This window comes from Salvelinus sp. IW2-2015, unplaced genomic scaffold, assembly GCF_002910315.2.
Source record: "Salvelinus sp. IW2-2015 unplaced genomic scaffold, ASM291031v2 Un_scaffold83, whole genome shotgun sequence".
In the NCBI taxonomy this organism is placed as follows: Eukaryota; Metazoa; Chordata; class Actinopteri; order Salmoniformes; family Salmonidae; genus Salvelinus; species Salvelinus sp. IW2-2015.
This window is the reverse complement of record NW_019942514.1, coordinates 4,834,050-4,850,746: the sequence shown is the minus strand read 5'-3', so window position 1 is coordinate 4,850,746 and position 16,697 is coordinate 4,834,050. Positions and strand designations below refer to the sequence as shown.

The 16,697-nt window shown below is 43.1% G+C and overlaps 2 protein-coding genes across 4 annotated transcripts in view; both read right to left on the bottom strand.

The window, feature by feature from the left end:
* Window positions 1-12,449, bottom strand: part of rnf144aa (ring finger protein 144aa) — a 60,687-nt gene extending 48,238 nt beyond the window's left edge. The window contains exons 1-2 of one of the 3 annotated variants that reach the window (XM_024135147.2): window positions 12,056-12,449; window positions 11,696-11,916 (exon numbers count right to left, since the gene is read on the bottom strand). The gene's annotated coding sequence lies outside the window, so the exon portion shown is untranslated. Of the gene's footprint in view, window positions 1-11,695 lie in introns of all 3 variants that reach the window. The other 2 variants (XM_024135148.2, XM_024135149.2) reach the window with 2 other exon arrangements.
* Window positions 12,450-15,153: 2,704 nt separating this feature from the next.
* The window catches only part of LOC112068106 (S-adenosylmethionine-dependent nucleotide dehydratase RSAD2-like), a 4,280-nt gene continuing 2,736 nt past the window's right edge, over window positions 15,154-16,697 (bottom strand). Inside the window, 1 exon segment of the mRNA XM_024135146.2 lies at window positions 15,154-16,697. This exon segment is cut by the window's right edge and continues 14 nt beyond it. Within this exon segment, the coding sequence (XP_023990914.1) occupies window positions 16,646-16,697 (52 nt within the window). The 3' untranslated portion in view covers window positions 15,154-16,645.

Genomic DNA, 16,697 nt, shown 5'->3' with positions numbered 1-16,697 from the left:
CAGCTCAGTTGCTGACCTGACGAATCTGAGGACGCATCATCTGGCAGGGGTTGCATGAACGGCTCTCGACGCTCATGTAGCTGGCTGACGGCTTTCTCGACGCTACATGAGGAGGACTGGCTGCACTGGCTCTTTCTGACGCTCACATACTGTGGTCTGACGGCATCTCGTACGCTCATTAGGCCTGGCTTGCACCAAGGCTCTCCATCACCTCCCCAACCATAGGTCCTTCTTGCTGTGGTGGCTGCGGTCACTCTTGACTGGTGATCATTGGCTGGCAGACGGCTTCCTTCTGGCACCGCATCTCATTGCAATCGTGCTGAGCCAGCGCTTCAAGAGCGCTTCATGCGCTGGCTGATCCAGGCTTCTCGGACGCTCATGGCTGGCTTGACCGGCTCTCGACGCTCATGGCTTGCTGGAACGGCTTTCTGCAGATCCTGTCTTGTGTTGGCGGCTCTGGCAGATCCTGTCCGGTGGCGGCTCTGGCACATCGAAGGAGACAGAACGGTCTCCTTCCTGAGCGGTATGAGGCTGCGTTGTCATGGTGTTTATACTTGCGACCTATTGTTTGTACAGATGAACGTGTACCTTCAGGCGTTTGGAAATTGCTCCCAAGGATGAACCAGACTTGTGGAGTCTACATTGTTTTTCTGAGGTCTTGGCTGTTTCTTTAGATTTTCCCATGATGTCAACAAGAGGCACTGGTTGAAGGTAGGCTTGAAATACATCCACAGGTACACCTCCAATTGACTCAAATGATGTCAATTGGTCCTATCAGAAGCTTCTAAAGCCATGACCTTTTTTGGAATTTTCCAAGCTGTTTAAAGGCACAGTCAACTTAGTGCATGTAAACTTCTGACCCACTGGAATTGTGATACAGTGAATTATAAGTGAAATAATCTGTCTAAACAATTGTTGGAAAAATGACTTGTGTCATGCACAAAGTACATGTCCTAACCGACTTGCCAAAACTATAGTTTGTTGACAAGAAATGTGTGGAGTGGATGAAAAACGAGTTTTAATGACCCCGACCTAAGTGTATGTAAACTTCCGACTTCAACTGTATGTACCTTCACTGTAACGTCAGGAGACGTGTACGCATTTGCAAATCCTTTCAAGAACACTCCACAAGGATACATTCTAAGTACATGTATTCAAAATAGGTTCACTTCCTGTCTTTTTTGGGGCCTTTTGTAAGCAGATGTTGTTTTCCATTACATGACAGAGAGCATGCCATAACTGTGAACTCGTTCTTAATGCACATTTAACCCTGTGGGCACAGTCACAATGCGTCTGCCCCGAGTGCCTACTCACCCCTGTTGTGTTGACTTGTGCAWGCCTTGTCGGTCATCACGCACACCGGCTAGCACATCGTATGTTCACACACAGCGCTCGATGCTCTCACACACAGAGCTCACTCAAAGTACTGCACACACTCCACAGACCAGAGCATCCAGCGTGTGACTGGCCTTGCTTCCCCCTTTGCCTCCAGACTCAGTGTCCTCAGCGTCCTCTCAGACGTCAGCAGATTCACACTCTCCCAGAGCCCTGGGACGGACACACACGCACACAGAGGCTGGAAAAGCCAATACAGCACAGCTACGCTAGACCACATGTTGACGCTAGGGAAAAGAGCTGGATGAGACCGGATCTACAAGGGTAAAAATACATAAAAGCATCATTCAAGATAACATACCATACAATTGTGTGAAGACAAAATGTACTGACATAAGCATGCAGCAACTAGACTGTAAAACACAAGCATACCTAGACCCAGCTAATCAGAACCTCCGTATTTGAGATGAAAGTGTAGGTCAAATCGAACTCATTCTAACACCAATGTCAACACTAAAGAAGATTCTGTGCATTCTCTCCCATTGCACCAAAAAACCCAGGGCATAAACGGTGCATCAGATCGTCACTCCCTTACCGTTTTGCCAGGCAGCAATGACACTCTTATTTTTTCACTTGAAAATGTACGTCAAACAAAAAGCAAATGATTGCCAATTTAAACAAACCATACACATCTATGCACAATAACTACTTTGAACAATTTCCACTGAACATTTGACAGAAACACATTTACTTGAAGAACAGTGCAGATGCAAAGGTTGGTAACAGAATGACAGTTAACGCTGTTTGTGCCGTCGTTCTGTAAAACTCGTCATACCGGCTYTATTTCTGCCTGCTTGAACGGCGAATAGCTCAGATACACATGAAAACATGAATCTCTGAGCGATAGACAATATAACAACATAAAAAAAACAATATAACATTCAAAATGGTTGAATATTTCCTTTCAGGGACTCCTAAGAGGGAGGCTCTCATCCTGACTGGGCTCAGAGACAGAGACGGTTACATCATCATCACCTGCATTCCACAAGTGCCTGGGCAGGCGAGACACCATGCTATTTCACCACAGAGAGATATATAAGGGGGAGACAGAGAGAGAGAGAGAGAGGGGTGCAGATAAAGTGGGAATAAGAGAGAGAGACAAACAGAGACAAAGAAAAACAGAGAGAGACAGATATGGAGAGAGAGGGACACAGAGACAGGGATAAATATATATAGAGACAAAAACAGAAGGAGAGAGAGAGAGACACACACACACAGATAATATATATACACACAGAGAGAGCGACAGATATATAGAGATAGATTTATATAGAGAGAGAGAGACAAGGAGAAATGGAGAGAGACAAAGAGAAAGAGAGACAGAGACAGTGTGAGTGTGGGAGAGAGACAGAGAGACAGAGAAACAGAGGGAAAGAGAGAGACACAGATATAGAGAGAGAGAGACCGAGAGAGATTATTGTGTTAATTATATACTTAACATATGTTTCCCATGCCAATAAAGCCCTCAAATTGAATTGAATGACACACAGAGGGGTAAAGACAGAGGGGGAGGGGGAGAGAGAGTTTAATCCAAAGGGCATGGCACAGGGTTATTTTCTCAAGCATAATGCTGTTTGGTAAATTGACAGGAATTTCAAAACTTCTAACCGTAAAAAAAAAATATGCAGTGACAGTGAAAGCTCTCTAACAAAAGGACACGGTCACAGATAAAGACATCCTTTGTGTCATCCCGGCACCCGTACCATGGGACTGACACGTTTAAGGCACTTTCTGATTTTCCCAACACAGCACTTCACGGATAATCAGTGGGAAGACTGACTGAGTGGGCACTGAGTCTCACTGAGCCCAACCCCCTCATCCGGGTAAACACTTCCATGTGGCTTGAATGAGATCCAGCAAGGCCACACTGGGCCATCCCAACTACCTAGCAGTTCACCACACAGTAAACCCAACGGCAGAGTAAAAGGTCTTTCAGATGGAATGTAATCTCCATTTGCATACTATTGTCCATTAAAACAGATGCAAGCTCTATTGATCACGCTGTACATACTGAAAGGCCTTACGACATACTGGTAAATACAATGCTGCTAAACATGCTCCCCTAGTCTGTGGAAACACATTTGCTGTTGTCTGACATTGATAAAATGTACTTCTCCTTAACTCTCTCCCTATGGGCCTAGGCAGCCTGCGATAACACCGTACGCAGCATGTTGGCTCACATCTCCCCACACCCTATTTCAGAATCCAAGTCCGAAAAAAAATGATGAACCAGCACATTGTACTTCTCATCTCCCCCTTTTCCCCAGACTAGTTCTGCGGCCCTCTCTGGTGTCGACCACAGACTGACTTATACACTTAAGGCCTGGGTCATAATCATTAGGCACCAAATGGAAGAAAACTGACTGAAACACGGAGGGCTAGAGATGGAGAGAGAGGAAGTGAAAAGTACCTAAGGAAACACACACACACATCCTGTTTGTTTTGTTGAATGCACGGACACAATTGAGCCTGTAGATAGACAGAACACACTCGCTTCAAGTAAGGAACATTCAAAAGAGCAAGGTCTCCGACTTACCATATCAAAAAGGGAGAGACAAAACACCATGGTGACTGACTTAATAGGGAGGGAGTGTGGGCTTTAAGGGCGGTTACGACTAACACATTCATTTATCTGATCAAAGCATTCCCGATTTTCTCCAGTGGAATTACATAAGCGTACGATATATATTGCTCACTTTAATGGTTCTTTATCGTAGCCTATCAAGCAAGCCTATTGCCTTTTTATTTAAAAATCACACAGGAATCAAAGCCCAGGCATACAGGCATCATGTTCGAAAGGTTCAGGTTTGTAGTTCTCCTGAAAATGTGTGAAGTGCGTATCCATTGTAAGGGTGTACTACTACTTTAAACTCCACCGCAGCAGTATTAGTGTACACTCCACTACGTATTTATTTGGACACTAAAGCTAGAACTTTTAATTTGGGTTTATACCCCAGTATTTTGGATTTGAGATCCAATGTGTTCAAATGAGGTGACAGTACAGAATGTCACCTTTTATTTTAAGGTATTTTCATACATATCTGTTTTACCGTTTGAAATGAAAGCACTTTATGAATCTAGTCCCCCATTTGAAGGTGTCATAAGTATTTGGACAAATTCACTTCTAGTGTATTAAAGTAGTCAAAAGTATTTGGTCGCATATTCCCAGCACAGAATGACAACATCTAGCTTGTGACTGACTACACCTAGCTTGTGACTGACTACACCTAGCTTGTGTTTCAGATTATGTTGTGCCCAATAGAAATTAATGGTAAATAATGTAGGGTCATTTGAGTCACTTTCATTGTAGATAAGAACAGAATGTGTTTAACACTTCTACATTAATGTGGAGCCTACAATGATTATGAATAATCATGAATTAATTGTGAATAGTGATGAGAGGCAAAGATCATACCCCCAAAACATGCTAACCTCTCACTATTACCAATAACAGGGAAGGTTAAGCATTTTGGGGGGGGGTATGATAGTTGTCTTCTAACTTTCTCTCCCAGCCGGCCTAAAAGCATTTACAAGGTAATGGCCTAAAATTAGGCCCTGCTCAAAAAATGCTAACCTRCTGTTAATGGTAATGGTGAGAGGTTAGCATGAATGTAAGAATGTCTAATTCACCAGCCCTGTCGCAGGGTGGTCAGTCAGGGCTCTACAGTGCAAACATTTCATTWAAAAAATTGTCAAAAGTCAAGTATAAGCAGTCACGTGCAAGTTGTGATTATTAGCAAAAMAATTGCTGCAGTAGCTGTTTTCAAAGTATTTCTGCCATTTTGTTTCATGTCTGGTAATGCATAAAGAAACAKACATCCTAACGTTATATCCCACCTTGTGCAGCAACACAGCCTGGTTGGGGCAACAACAAAAAAAACAGTTTTAGGCCCTGGCAATGAAGAACTGAAGGTAATTAGGCATTTATTAGCCGGTAACTGCTTCTGTTAAAACTGAACGTGTGTCACATTTCTGGAATGGTTGTGCATGCAGTCACAAGCAGCCTGAGCTACTTACATGAGTAACAAGTTTAAATGGCACTAAACAGATTCATGGCATTCCAATTCTGTGTTAAGGCGTGAGGAGCAGTGTTTTCAGTTACTCCCTCCATACTTATGTGAATGCAGCACGATCAAATGTGGCAACCGTAACTCCCATCGGGTAGTCCAGTGCATGGTACAAGCATACCCACAATTTCAGCATGCTACAATTGCCCAGTCACGAATAACATTGATATGGTATTTCTATAAACAAATACCATATCAGAGGGATAGTTTTTTCTGCTTATGGCAAAGTAACGCCCTAAATGTTTATCTAGTGACGATGACCAATACATTATAATTGAGTTAAAGCTGTTTGAAGTAACATCTTTGTTGTTTCACCGCTATGGATCCAGCTTTAAAGTACAACAGTCATAAATCCCTTCATTCAAAAACAACATGAGAGGCTCCCTTCTTCGAAACGGAGCAACTAATGGGCACTTCCACAGAGTGATGAGACTCACCCTCCCCCCAAAAAAAGTATTTCAGACAACTACTTTTAACAATTGCCACTTGAGGAACAGTGCAGAGTAAAGTTTGGTAACAGAATGACAGTAACATCTCGGGCAGTTTATTTTTTAGGCGAATGCGTTTTCGAAAAACTCTTCCATTTCTGCTCTGAATTAAGATTCAAAGATGTCTGCAGAAAGAATGGGGTGTCAGCTGTGACGTCACACCTTGAGTTAGAAAAAATATATATATTTTAGTTATTGAACTACAGTAAGTGAAGTGGTTCACGACCCGTTAACAGAATGGTATCATGGGTCCTAAGAAATGCATAACTATGAATGTCATTCTCTTCATGGTGATGTATGCTGAATAGGTACACAAAGGRAGAAAAATATCCTTATTTTGCATGGTATTATTCTACACACTGGCTTTTAATCTATTGAGCTCCACCCTCAAACAAGACCACATATGGTTGGCCCAGACCGGACCAAATCTGTACCAATCATAGACATCTACACAGAACAATTATAAAACGCAACATGCAACAATTTCAAAGATTTTACTGAGTTACAGTTCACAAGGAAATCAGTCAATTGAAATAAATTGGGCCCTAATCTATGGATTTCACATGACTGGGAATACAGATATGCATCTGTTGGTCACAGAGACCTAAAATAAAAAATAGGTAGGGAAGTGGATCAGAAAACCAGTCAACATTTGCCCACTGAAGTTGGTTACAACGCCGAACTGCAGTCAGGTCAAGACCCTGGTGAGGACYACGAGCACTCAGATGAGCTTCCCTGATACGGTTTCTGACAGTTTGTGCAAAYATTCTTCGGATGTGCAAATCCACAGTTTCTTCAACTGTCCGGGAGGCTGGTCTTAGACGATCCCGGGGGTGAAGAAGCCAGATGTGGAGGTCCTGGGCTGATGTGGTTACACGTGGTCTGCGGTTGTGAGGCTGGTTGGAATACTGAAAAATTCTCTAGGTCGCTTATGGTAGAGAAATGTACATTCAATTATCTGGCAACAGCTCTGGCGGACATTCCTGCATTCAGCATGCCATTTGCACACTCCCTCAAAACTTGACACATCTGTGGCATTGTGATGTGTGACAAAACTGTATTTTAGGGTGGCCTTTTATTTTCCCCCAGCACAAGGTGCACCTGTGTAGTGATCATGCTATTTAAATCAGGTTACTTTATATGCATTACCTGTCAGGTGGATGGATTATATTGGCAAATGATAAATGCTCACTAACATGGATGTAAACTAATTTGTGCACAACACTTCAGAGAAATAAGCTTTTTGTGCGTAAGGAACATTTTATTTTAGKTCATGAAACATGGAACCAACATTTTACATGTTGTGTTTATATTTTTGTTCAATGTATATTTCACAAGTTGACATCAGAGTACAGTAGAGTTCAACAGAGTATAGTAAAGTACAGTAAATTAAAGTAGAGTTCAGTACAATACAGTAGAGATGCTAAGCTACAAGACTGTTTCGCTAGCACAGACTGGAATATGTTCTGGGATTCATCCGATAACATTTAGGAATTTACCACATCAGTCACRGGCTTCAATGATAAGTGCATAGATGACGTCCTCCCCACAATGACCGTACTGTACATACATATCCCTATAAGAAGCCACGGATTACAGGCAAAATCTGCACTGAGTTAAAGGCTAGAGTTGCTGCTTTCAAAGAGCGGGACACTAATCCGGACACTTATAAGAAATCCCACTACGACGTCCAACGAGCCATCAAACAGTTAAAACGTCAATACAGCACTAAGATAGAATTCTACTACGCAGGCTCTGACACTCGTTGGATGAGGCAGGGCTTGCAAACTTTCACGAATAACAAAGGGAAACCCAGCTGCGAGCTGCCCAGTGACGCTATGCTTGAATCGAGGCAAGCAACACTGAACCATGCATGAGAGCAATAGCGGTTCCGGATGACTGTGATCTCGCTCTCCATAGCCGATGTGAGTAAGTTAAAACAGGTTAAGGTTAACATTCACAAGGCCGCGGGCACAAACGGATTACCAGGACTCAGAGCATGCGCTGCCTTGCTGGCAAGTGTCTTCTTGACCAAGTCTGTAATATCTACATGTTTCAAGCAGACCACCGTAGTCTCTGTGCCCAAGAATGCCAAAGTAACATGTCTGAATGACTATCTGTAGCCATGAAAGGCTTTGAAATTCACATACCGCCCCAACAGATCTACAAACGACGCAATCTCTACTCAACTCCATACAGCCCTCTCCCACCTGGACAAGAGGAACACCTACGTGAGAATGCTGTTCATTGACTATAGCTCAGTGCTCAACTGACTCAATCAGGACCCTGGGACTGAACACCTACCTCTGCAACTGGATCCTGGACTTCCTGACGGGCCAACCCCAGGTGGTGAGAGTAGGAAAACAACCCATTCGCCACACTAACCCTCAACACGGGGGCCACCCATGACTGCATGGCCACGCACGACTGTAACACCATCATTAAGTTTGCCGACGACACGACGGTGGTTGGCCTGACCACCGATGACGATGAGACAGCCTACAGAGAAGAAGTCAGTGACCTGGCAGTGTGGTGCTAACCTCTCCCTCAATGTCAGCAAGACAAAGGAGCTGATCATGGACTACAGGAAACAGAGGGCTGAGCACACCTCCATCCATGCCGACGGGCCTGTAGTGGATCGGGACGAGAGCCTCAAGTTCTTCGGTGTCCACATCACTAAGGAATTATCATGGTACTCACACACACCAGAGTTGTGAAGAAGGCATGACAACGCCTCTTCCCCCACAGGTGGCAGAAAAGAAATTGCTATTGGCCCTCAGGTCCTAAAAAAGGTCTACAGCTGCACCATTGAGAGCATCTTGACTTGCTGCACCACCGCTTGGTATGGCAACTGCTTGGCATCCGACCACAAGGCGCTACAGAGGGTAGTGCGTACGGCCCAGTACATCACTGAGGCCGAGCTCCCTGCCATCCAGGACCTCTATACCAGGCGGTGTCCGAGGAAGGCCCTAAAAACTATCAGACTCCAGCCACCAAAGTCATAGACTGTTCTCTCTGCTACCGTACGGCAAGCGGTAACAATGCAGCAAGTCTGGAACCAACCGGACTCTGAACAGCTTCTACGCCCAAGCCATAAGACTACTAAACAGTTAGTGAAATATTTTTTACATTTACAGAAGGCAAATAATTTCTGCAAAACTAAATATAAATGTTGATATTAGTTGGCAGGGGGCTTTACTTAAACATGATTGATTGTGTTTTGATTTCTTACACCTTTTTAGACGTTTTCTAGTAATGTTTTTTTAAAGACCCATTTTCCGTCTGTGTGACAAAAAATCAAAGCTGCTTATTGAAAATGTTTAGGATGAAAATTGGTTGAAAAACGGATGTATGCCTTAATTTCACCAACATATAGACTCTTAGCTTTCATTTGACACTAAATGTGTTATGTTCCTTTAAGATTCACGTTGGTGCTCATGGGTCCTTTTACATGGAAATTACCTAATCATTCACTAGCAGTCTTTTAAAAACACGCCAAGCCAAGGTCAACGGCCATAAAATGCTTGGACGCACATTGCGAAATGCCCATGTACTTATTACTGAAAAGGAGGCTTGTGCTGTTTGAAGCCAACATAACACACACACACCCACACCCAGGTACATGTAGTGCCTGTTTAAATGAAAAGGAATACTCAAGGACGCAGTCAGTATCATTCACCTGGGCTTTCTGCTGGTAAAGGTGGATGCTTGAGGCAGGACTCACAGTTCTGAGGGATTGGGGAGTGCAATGTTGACTGTGTTCCCAAGAGGCTGGCAGGTACAGTGGGTTCTCAGCCTGCCTCTCATAACCAGCATATCACAWCCATTGAAAAACACATCCATCTTCCTCTCATGCAAATCCAGGTCCATTTCCCCCCTGAGAGTGGCTTGTCACTCAGTGAACGCATTTCAATACAACCATTCATCTCAGAACAATCATTTTTCTTAACGAGAAAACCTTTGGCCATGGAGTTGGATGTGTTTTGTTCCCTAATGGGAATGCCTGCCTCATTCGACTAGGAATAAGAAAAATGGAAACTCCATCACTTTGCATGCCTGTCTGCGAGGCTGTATTTACTTAACCTTTGAAGTGTTTGATACAATACAGAATCATTTAAGGGYAAAATAATCAATTGTAGAGCATGGGCCAGATAAGAGCAGTGATGGTGAGAGAGAAATGGGCATGTATGTACAGTATAACAATGTGTTCTCAGCCTTGACCGTGACTGTGCAGACATGCTCTTTGTTCAGTAGCAGGATTTCATGTCTAGGCATAATCTTAACCACTGAGGTTATCTAGCTGATTTAAAGATGCACTATGCATAAATCACACCGCTATTTCCTGGTTGCTAAAATTGAAATAGTTCGCCTAATTTCAGTTTATGTGACAAAACAAGCAGTCATTGCGTACCATTGTACCATCTAAACCACTGTAAAATATATTTTCCAAAAACAAAAATGATGTATATTCAGCTGCTTGAAGCTGGTGTACAAAACGGAAAGAAAAAGATGCAAAAATGAAACTTCTAAACYGGAAGCATAGAAATGACACACAAAACAGATCTACCTCTTCTTAGASTTGCTTTCAACAGGAATGAAAGATCTATAACTCATATTTCTATGTGAATTTGGTCAGGTAGTCCAAAAAGTTAGATATTGTATCTTTAAATGGAACTGCCATGGCAAGGCACAAGATGACATTTTGGTGCCCACAAAGAGCAGTCAACCAGTCTAAACAACACAGGTTGAGATTAATATTGAAATTAACCTCTGCAGTGTTACTGTGCCATCAATGATCTTTTGTGTTTCAATAGGTTTACCTTGAAGAATATCATGGATTAACTTTATCTAGAATCTTTGATATTCATTTTTATAGTACCACTATATAGCATTTAATGTTACCTTATTCTGGGTGATGACACTCACTAGAACAACAACCCAGGGGGATATTAGACTCAAAAATGTTTTAAGGTGGGGGCGTACGTACGTTCAACTAGCTGTGCATCATATTCAACAAAAAACTAGCAGCCTAGCGGATATCAGCACTGTATCAGTCTCGTGGTTGCCGAGGAGCGCTGTACTTGGGATAATGATAAGGTGGCTGCAGTGTCAACAACAGAGAGCAGCAGCTCATAAAATCATAACAGTTGTCACCACCTGAGTGGATCGACAAATAGAGTCGTGGCTAAATGAATTAGAGAGCTCGGAGTATAGACAAGACAAGCAAATGACAAATGCAAAAGAGCTTACTAAACAACAGGTCATTGCAGAACAAAAGCCAATCCTAATGTTGGCACCCTCTCAGTTCATTTTCAATAGGCCTAATTTTATAACAAAAAGCCTACAGTAGGCTGCAACGCTATTAAACACTATTTTCCTGCACCAAGACTATCCCACTGGTCACAGATGTATGACTTTTTGTAAATCCAATCAGTTTTCCACGTTGATTCAACGTCATCAATGAAATGACCTGGAAACAACGTTGATTCAACCAGTTTTTGCCCAGTGGGATGCTACTGTAATCTACCTGTACAGTGTAAAAGGTGAGGGATATTTCAGCTTGAATTGCGATAACAATGTAAGCCTATATTGCAAAGCAAATTCGTTCAAAATTGTCCCTCAGCTTATTACAAGATAATGTTACAAAAACAGTGTAGCCTCGCCTGTACGAGAAACACAGCGCAAGGAGAACTGTCGTGTGAACATTACATCTCGGTGCACATGTTGGAAATAAACAAATATTACCTGGCCTTTTGTGACAGCGCAGTCCTCTTGGTTAGGAAATTACTTCAGGAGCGATGAAAGCAGAACTTCAATGGTTATCTCCTGGAAAGATGTAGGTGGCTGATAGCCAGCTGCTACTCGAGAGGCATCGTGAAAGGCAGGTTACAGAGTATCGTTTTTGGTGGTGACTGACATTCTAAATGAATCCATGAATGTATCTGAAAGATTCGACCATGTATCACCTGGAAAGAAACGAATATGATATTCAATGCAAACAACGACTACCGTTATGTGGGTAACGAAAGCAGCACCACAGCTGACAAGCACTATCGACTGACAGCTACAGTATAGTAGCTGCATGTGAAAATACTGAGGACTCACTTGCAACGTCCAGAACGTCCCCTTTACCCGCATCGAAACCGTTTGCTCACATAACACAAACCGAGCTTATCTCTGCACATAATATTGTGAATGTCACAAGGTGATGTGTTTACCTTGAAAATGCCCTGCAGCACTACACAAATCGTCACCAGTTACCAAAGCCATAAACCCCGCCCAATTCTACGATTTATATTCTAAAAATGTGATTTTGAACCTAACCATAASCACACTGCTAACCTTATACCTATCACTAAACTGTATTAAATTATGGCCAAAAAGCTAATTGTTGTCTTCATGATTTTCGCGGCCGACGCACTGGAATGACTGTAAATGTCTGTGAATGMTAACGGTTCTGTTGACTTCTTCTTCTTCGTGTGTCTTTCCGGCAGACTAGACGCTGTGTTGCGTATTGCTTGCTGCCTTTCACAGATCGTGCGCACTGCACGTTTCGGTCACCCCCCAAAAAGGGAAAAGGGGAATAGGAAACACTTAAATTGCACCATCATCTAACCCTGCACCTATACATTATCTCCCAAAACCCACCACCCCATCCCATTACGTTTAGGGTGTAGGCTCCCCTAATGGTATATATATATACACTGCTCAAAAAAATACACTGAACACTAAAATAACACATCCTAGATCTGAATGAATGAAATATTCTTATTAAATACTTTTTTCTTTACATAGTGAACTTGCTGAAACAAAATCACACAAAAATGATCAATGTAATCAAATTGTATCAACCATGGAGGTCTGGATTTGGAGTCACACTCAAAATTAAAGTGGAAAACCACACTACAGGCTGATCCAACTTTGATGTAATGTCCTTAAAACAAGTCAAAATGAGGCTCAGTAGTGTGTGTGGCCTCCACGTGCCTGTATGACCTCCCTACAACGCCTGGGCATGCTCCTGATGAGGTGGCGGTGGTCTCCTGAGGATCTCCTCCCAGACCTGGACTAAAGCATCCCCAACTCCTGGACAGTCTGTGGTGCAACGTGGCGTTGGTGGATGGAGCGAGACATGATGTCCCAGATGTGCTCAATTGGATTCAGGTCTGGGGAACGGGCGGGCCAGTCCATAGCATCAATGCCTTCCTCTTGCAGGAACTGCTGACCACCTCCAGCCACATGAGGTCTAGCATTGTCTTGCATTAGGAGGAACCCAGGGCCAATCGCACCAGCATATGGTCTCACAAGGGTCTGAGGATCTCATCTCGGTACCTAATGGCAGTCAGGCTACCTCTGGCGAGCACATGGAGGGGCTGTGCGGCCCCCCAAAGAAATGCCACCCCACACCATGACTGACCACCGCCAAACCGGTCATGCTGGAGGATGTTGCAGGCAGCAGAACGTTCTCCACGGCGTCTCCAGACTCTGTCACGTCTGTCACGTGCTCATGTGCTCAGTGTGAACCTGCTTTCATCTGTGAAGAGCACAGGGCGCCAGTGGCGAATTTGCCAATCTTGGTGTTCTCTGGCAAATGCCAAACGTCCTGCACGTGTGGGCTGTAAGCACAACCCCCACCTGTGGACGTCAGGCCCTCATACCACCCTCATGGAGTCTGACCGTTTGAGCAGACACATGCACATTTGTGGCCTGCTGGAGGTCATTTTGCAGGGCTCTGGCAGTGCTCCACCTGCTCCTCCTTGCACAAAGGCGGAGGTAGCGGTCCTGCTGCTGGGTTGTTGCCCTCCTACGGCCTCCTCCACGTCTCCTGTGTACTGGCCTGTCTCCTGGTAGCGCCTCATGCTCTAGACACTACGCTGACAGACACAGCAAACCTTCTTGCCACAGCTCGCATTGATGTGCATACCTGGATGAGCTGCACTACCTGAGCCACTTGTATGGGTTGTAGACTCCGTCTCATGCTACCACTAAAGTGAAAGCACCGCCAGCATTCAAAAGTGACCAAAACTCAGCCAGGAAGCATAGGAACTGAGAATGGTCTGTGGTCACCTCCTGCAGAACCACTCGTTTATTGGGGGTGTCTTGCTAATTGCCTAAAATTTCCACCTTTTGTCTATTCCATTTGCACAACAGCATGTGAAATTTATTGTCAATCAGTGTTGCTTCCTAAGTGGACAGTTTGATTTCACAGAAGTGTGATTGACTTGGAGTTACATTGTGTTGTTTAAGTGTTCCCTTTATTTTTTTGAGCAGTGTATATATAAGTCCGATGATGCTGTGACACACTTCCCCAGACCATGACGGACCCTCCACCTTCAAATCGATCCAGCTCCAGAGTACAGGCCTCAGTGTAACGCTTATTCCTTCGATGATAAACGCAAATCCGACCAGCACCCCTGGTGAGACAAAACCACGACTCGTCAATGAAGTGCACTTTTTGCCAGTCCTGTCTGGTCCAGCGACGGTGGGTTTGTGCCAATAGGCGACATTGTTGCCGGTGATGTCTGGTGAGGACCTGCCTTACAACAGGCCTCCAAGCCCCCAGTCCAGCCTCTCTCAGCCTATTGCGGACAGTCTGAGCACTGATGGAGGGATTGCGTTCTCTGGTGTAACTCGGGCAGTTGTTTTTGCCATCCTGTACCTGTCCTGCAGGTGTGATGTTCGGATATACCGATCCTGTGCAGGTGTTGTTACACGTGGTCTGCCACTGCGAGAATGATCAGCTGTCCGTCCTGTCTCCCTGTAGCGCTGTCTTAGGTGTCTCACAGTACGGACATTGCAATGTATTGCCCTGGCCACATCTGCAGTCCTCATGCCTCCTTGCAGCATGCCTAAGGCACATTCACGCAGATGAGCAGGGACCCTGGGCATCTTTCTGTGTTTTTCAGAGTCAGTAGAAAGGCCTCTTTAGTGTCCAAAGTTTTCATAACTGTGACCTTAATTGCCTACCGTCTGTAAGCTGTTAGTGTATTAACGACCATTCTACAGGTGCATGTTCATTAATTGTTTATGGTTTATTGAACAAGCATYGGAAACAGTGTRTAAACCCTTTACAATGAAGATCTGTGAAGTTATTTTGATTTGTACGAATGATCTWTGAAAGACAGGGTCCTGAAAAAYGGATGTTTCTTTTTTTGCTGAGTTTATATATTTATGTATACAGTGCCAGTCAAAAGTTTGGACACACCTTCTCATTCCAGGGTTTTTCTTTATTTTTACTAWTTTCTACATTGTAGAAAAGTAGTGAAGACATCAAAACTATGAAACAACACATATGGAATCATATAGTAACCAAAAAAGTGATAAATAAATCAAAACATATTTTATCGTTGAGATTCTTCAATATAGCCACCCTTTGCCTTGATGACCCCTTTGTACACTCTTGGCATTCTTTTATTTTATTTTTTGCTAAATTATGGACCAATATCAATAAATGGAAAAAYGGTGTTTACTGTAGGAAAGCACTAACATTGATCAGCATAGCACTAGCAAGGAAGGAAATGTCTAATGTTTTAGAACAGAAAGAAGAATATGAAAAAAGGAAAACAAGGAAAGAAAATMAAGCTTTACTTGATGCAGGTATTCAGCTTCAGTAGCAACAGAGGTAAGCCTATAGGTCTGCTTAATATAATAGGTTTTTATCAGGGGACTGACTATTGTCCCATTAAGAATCTACAGATCAAGAAATGATTACAACATACTGTCGTAAACAGAGACATTATGTCAGTCCCAAGGGAACCCATCCTCATAGTGATCCAGTGAGCAATCTTATCAGGGGTGGGGATTTGAGTTATCCCAATACACATTTACTGCACATTTAGGCTACAGTAGGCCTACAACACACTGGGGCAGCAGGTAGCCTAGTGGTTAGAGCATTGGGCCAGTAACCGAAAGGTTGCTAGATTGAATCCCCGAGCTGACAAGGTAATATTCTGTAATTCTGAACAAGGCAGTTAACCCACTGTTCCTAGGCCGTCATTGTAAATAAAAATGTGTTCTTAACTGACTTGCCTAGTTAAATAAAGGTAAACCCCCCCCAAAAAATTACATTTACAGAAAACTGAAATGCATGGAGAACAAGAGCATATAACTTTAGGCTACAGTAGTCGCCTCTTAAAATTGGAATGGTTGTATGGCAACAAACCTGATAAGATACTGAATAAATGTGCTTACTGTAAATAGATTGTGATTAACAAACATCATTCTGTATCATGCAATGTCAGAATTTTGTATTTATTTGAGATACATTACAAACACAGAGAGATGTAACACTGCAATTCATAAATTCCCTACACTTCAATCAAGTGCTAAATTCCAAATGCTGAATGAAAGTGCAAATAAGCCTCTTGGTTGGTGAATAGAACATGTAAACACATTTGGATAACAGGGTATATAAGAAAATTCAAACAAAACTGGGCATACAAAAAGTTAGTATTACCTTGTGGGATAGTGAGTGATTGAATAGTTGTCCCTGTAGAATAGCTGTGTTGTGTGATTTTACTACTAATTAAAGGTACTCAAACGCCTCAACATATAGCAGTAAAAGATTCCAACATAACTTTTAGAATATCATAAATATTTAAGTGTAAAGTGCAGTTATACAGGCGGGAACTATTTTTATAGAAAAACATACAGAAAATACATACAGAAGTGTAGCAATAGCTGATTATAATGTGTGGATCACCACTCGAGCCGCATGTCAGCTTTGCTCCACACATATTTCCCTCCTCTC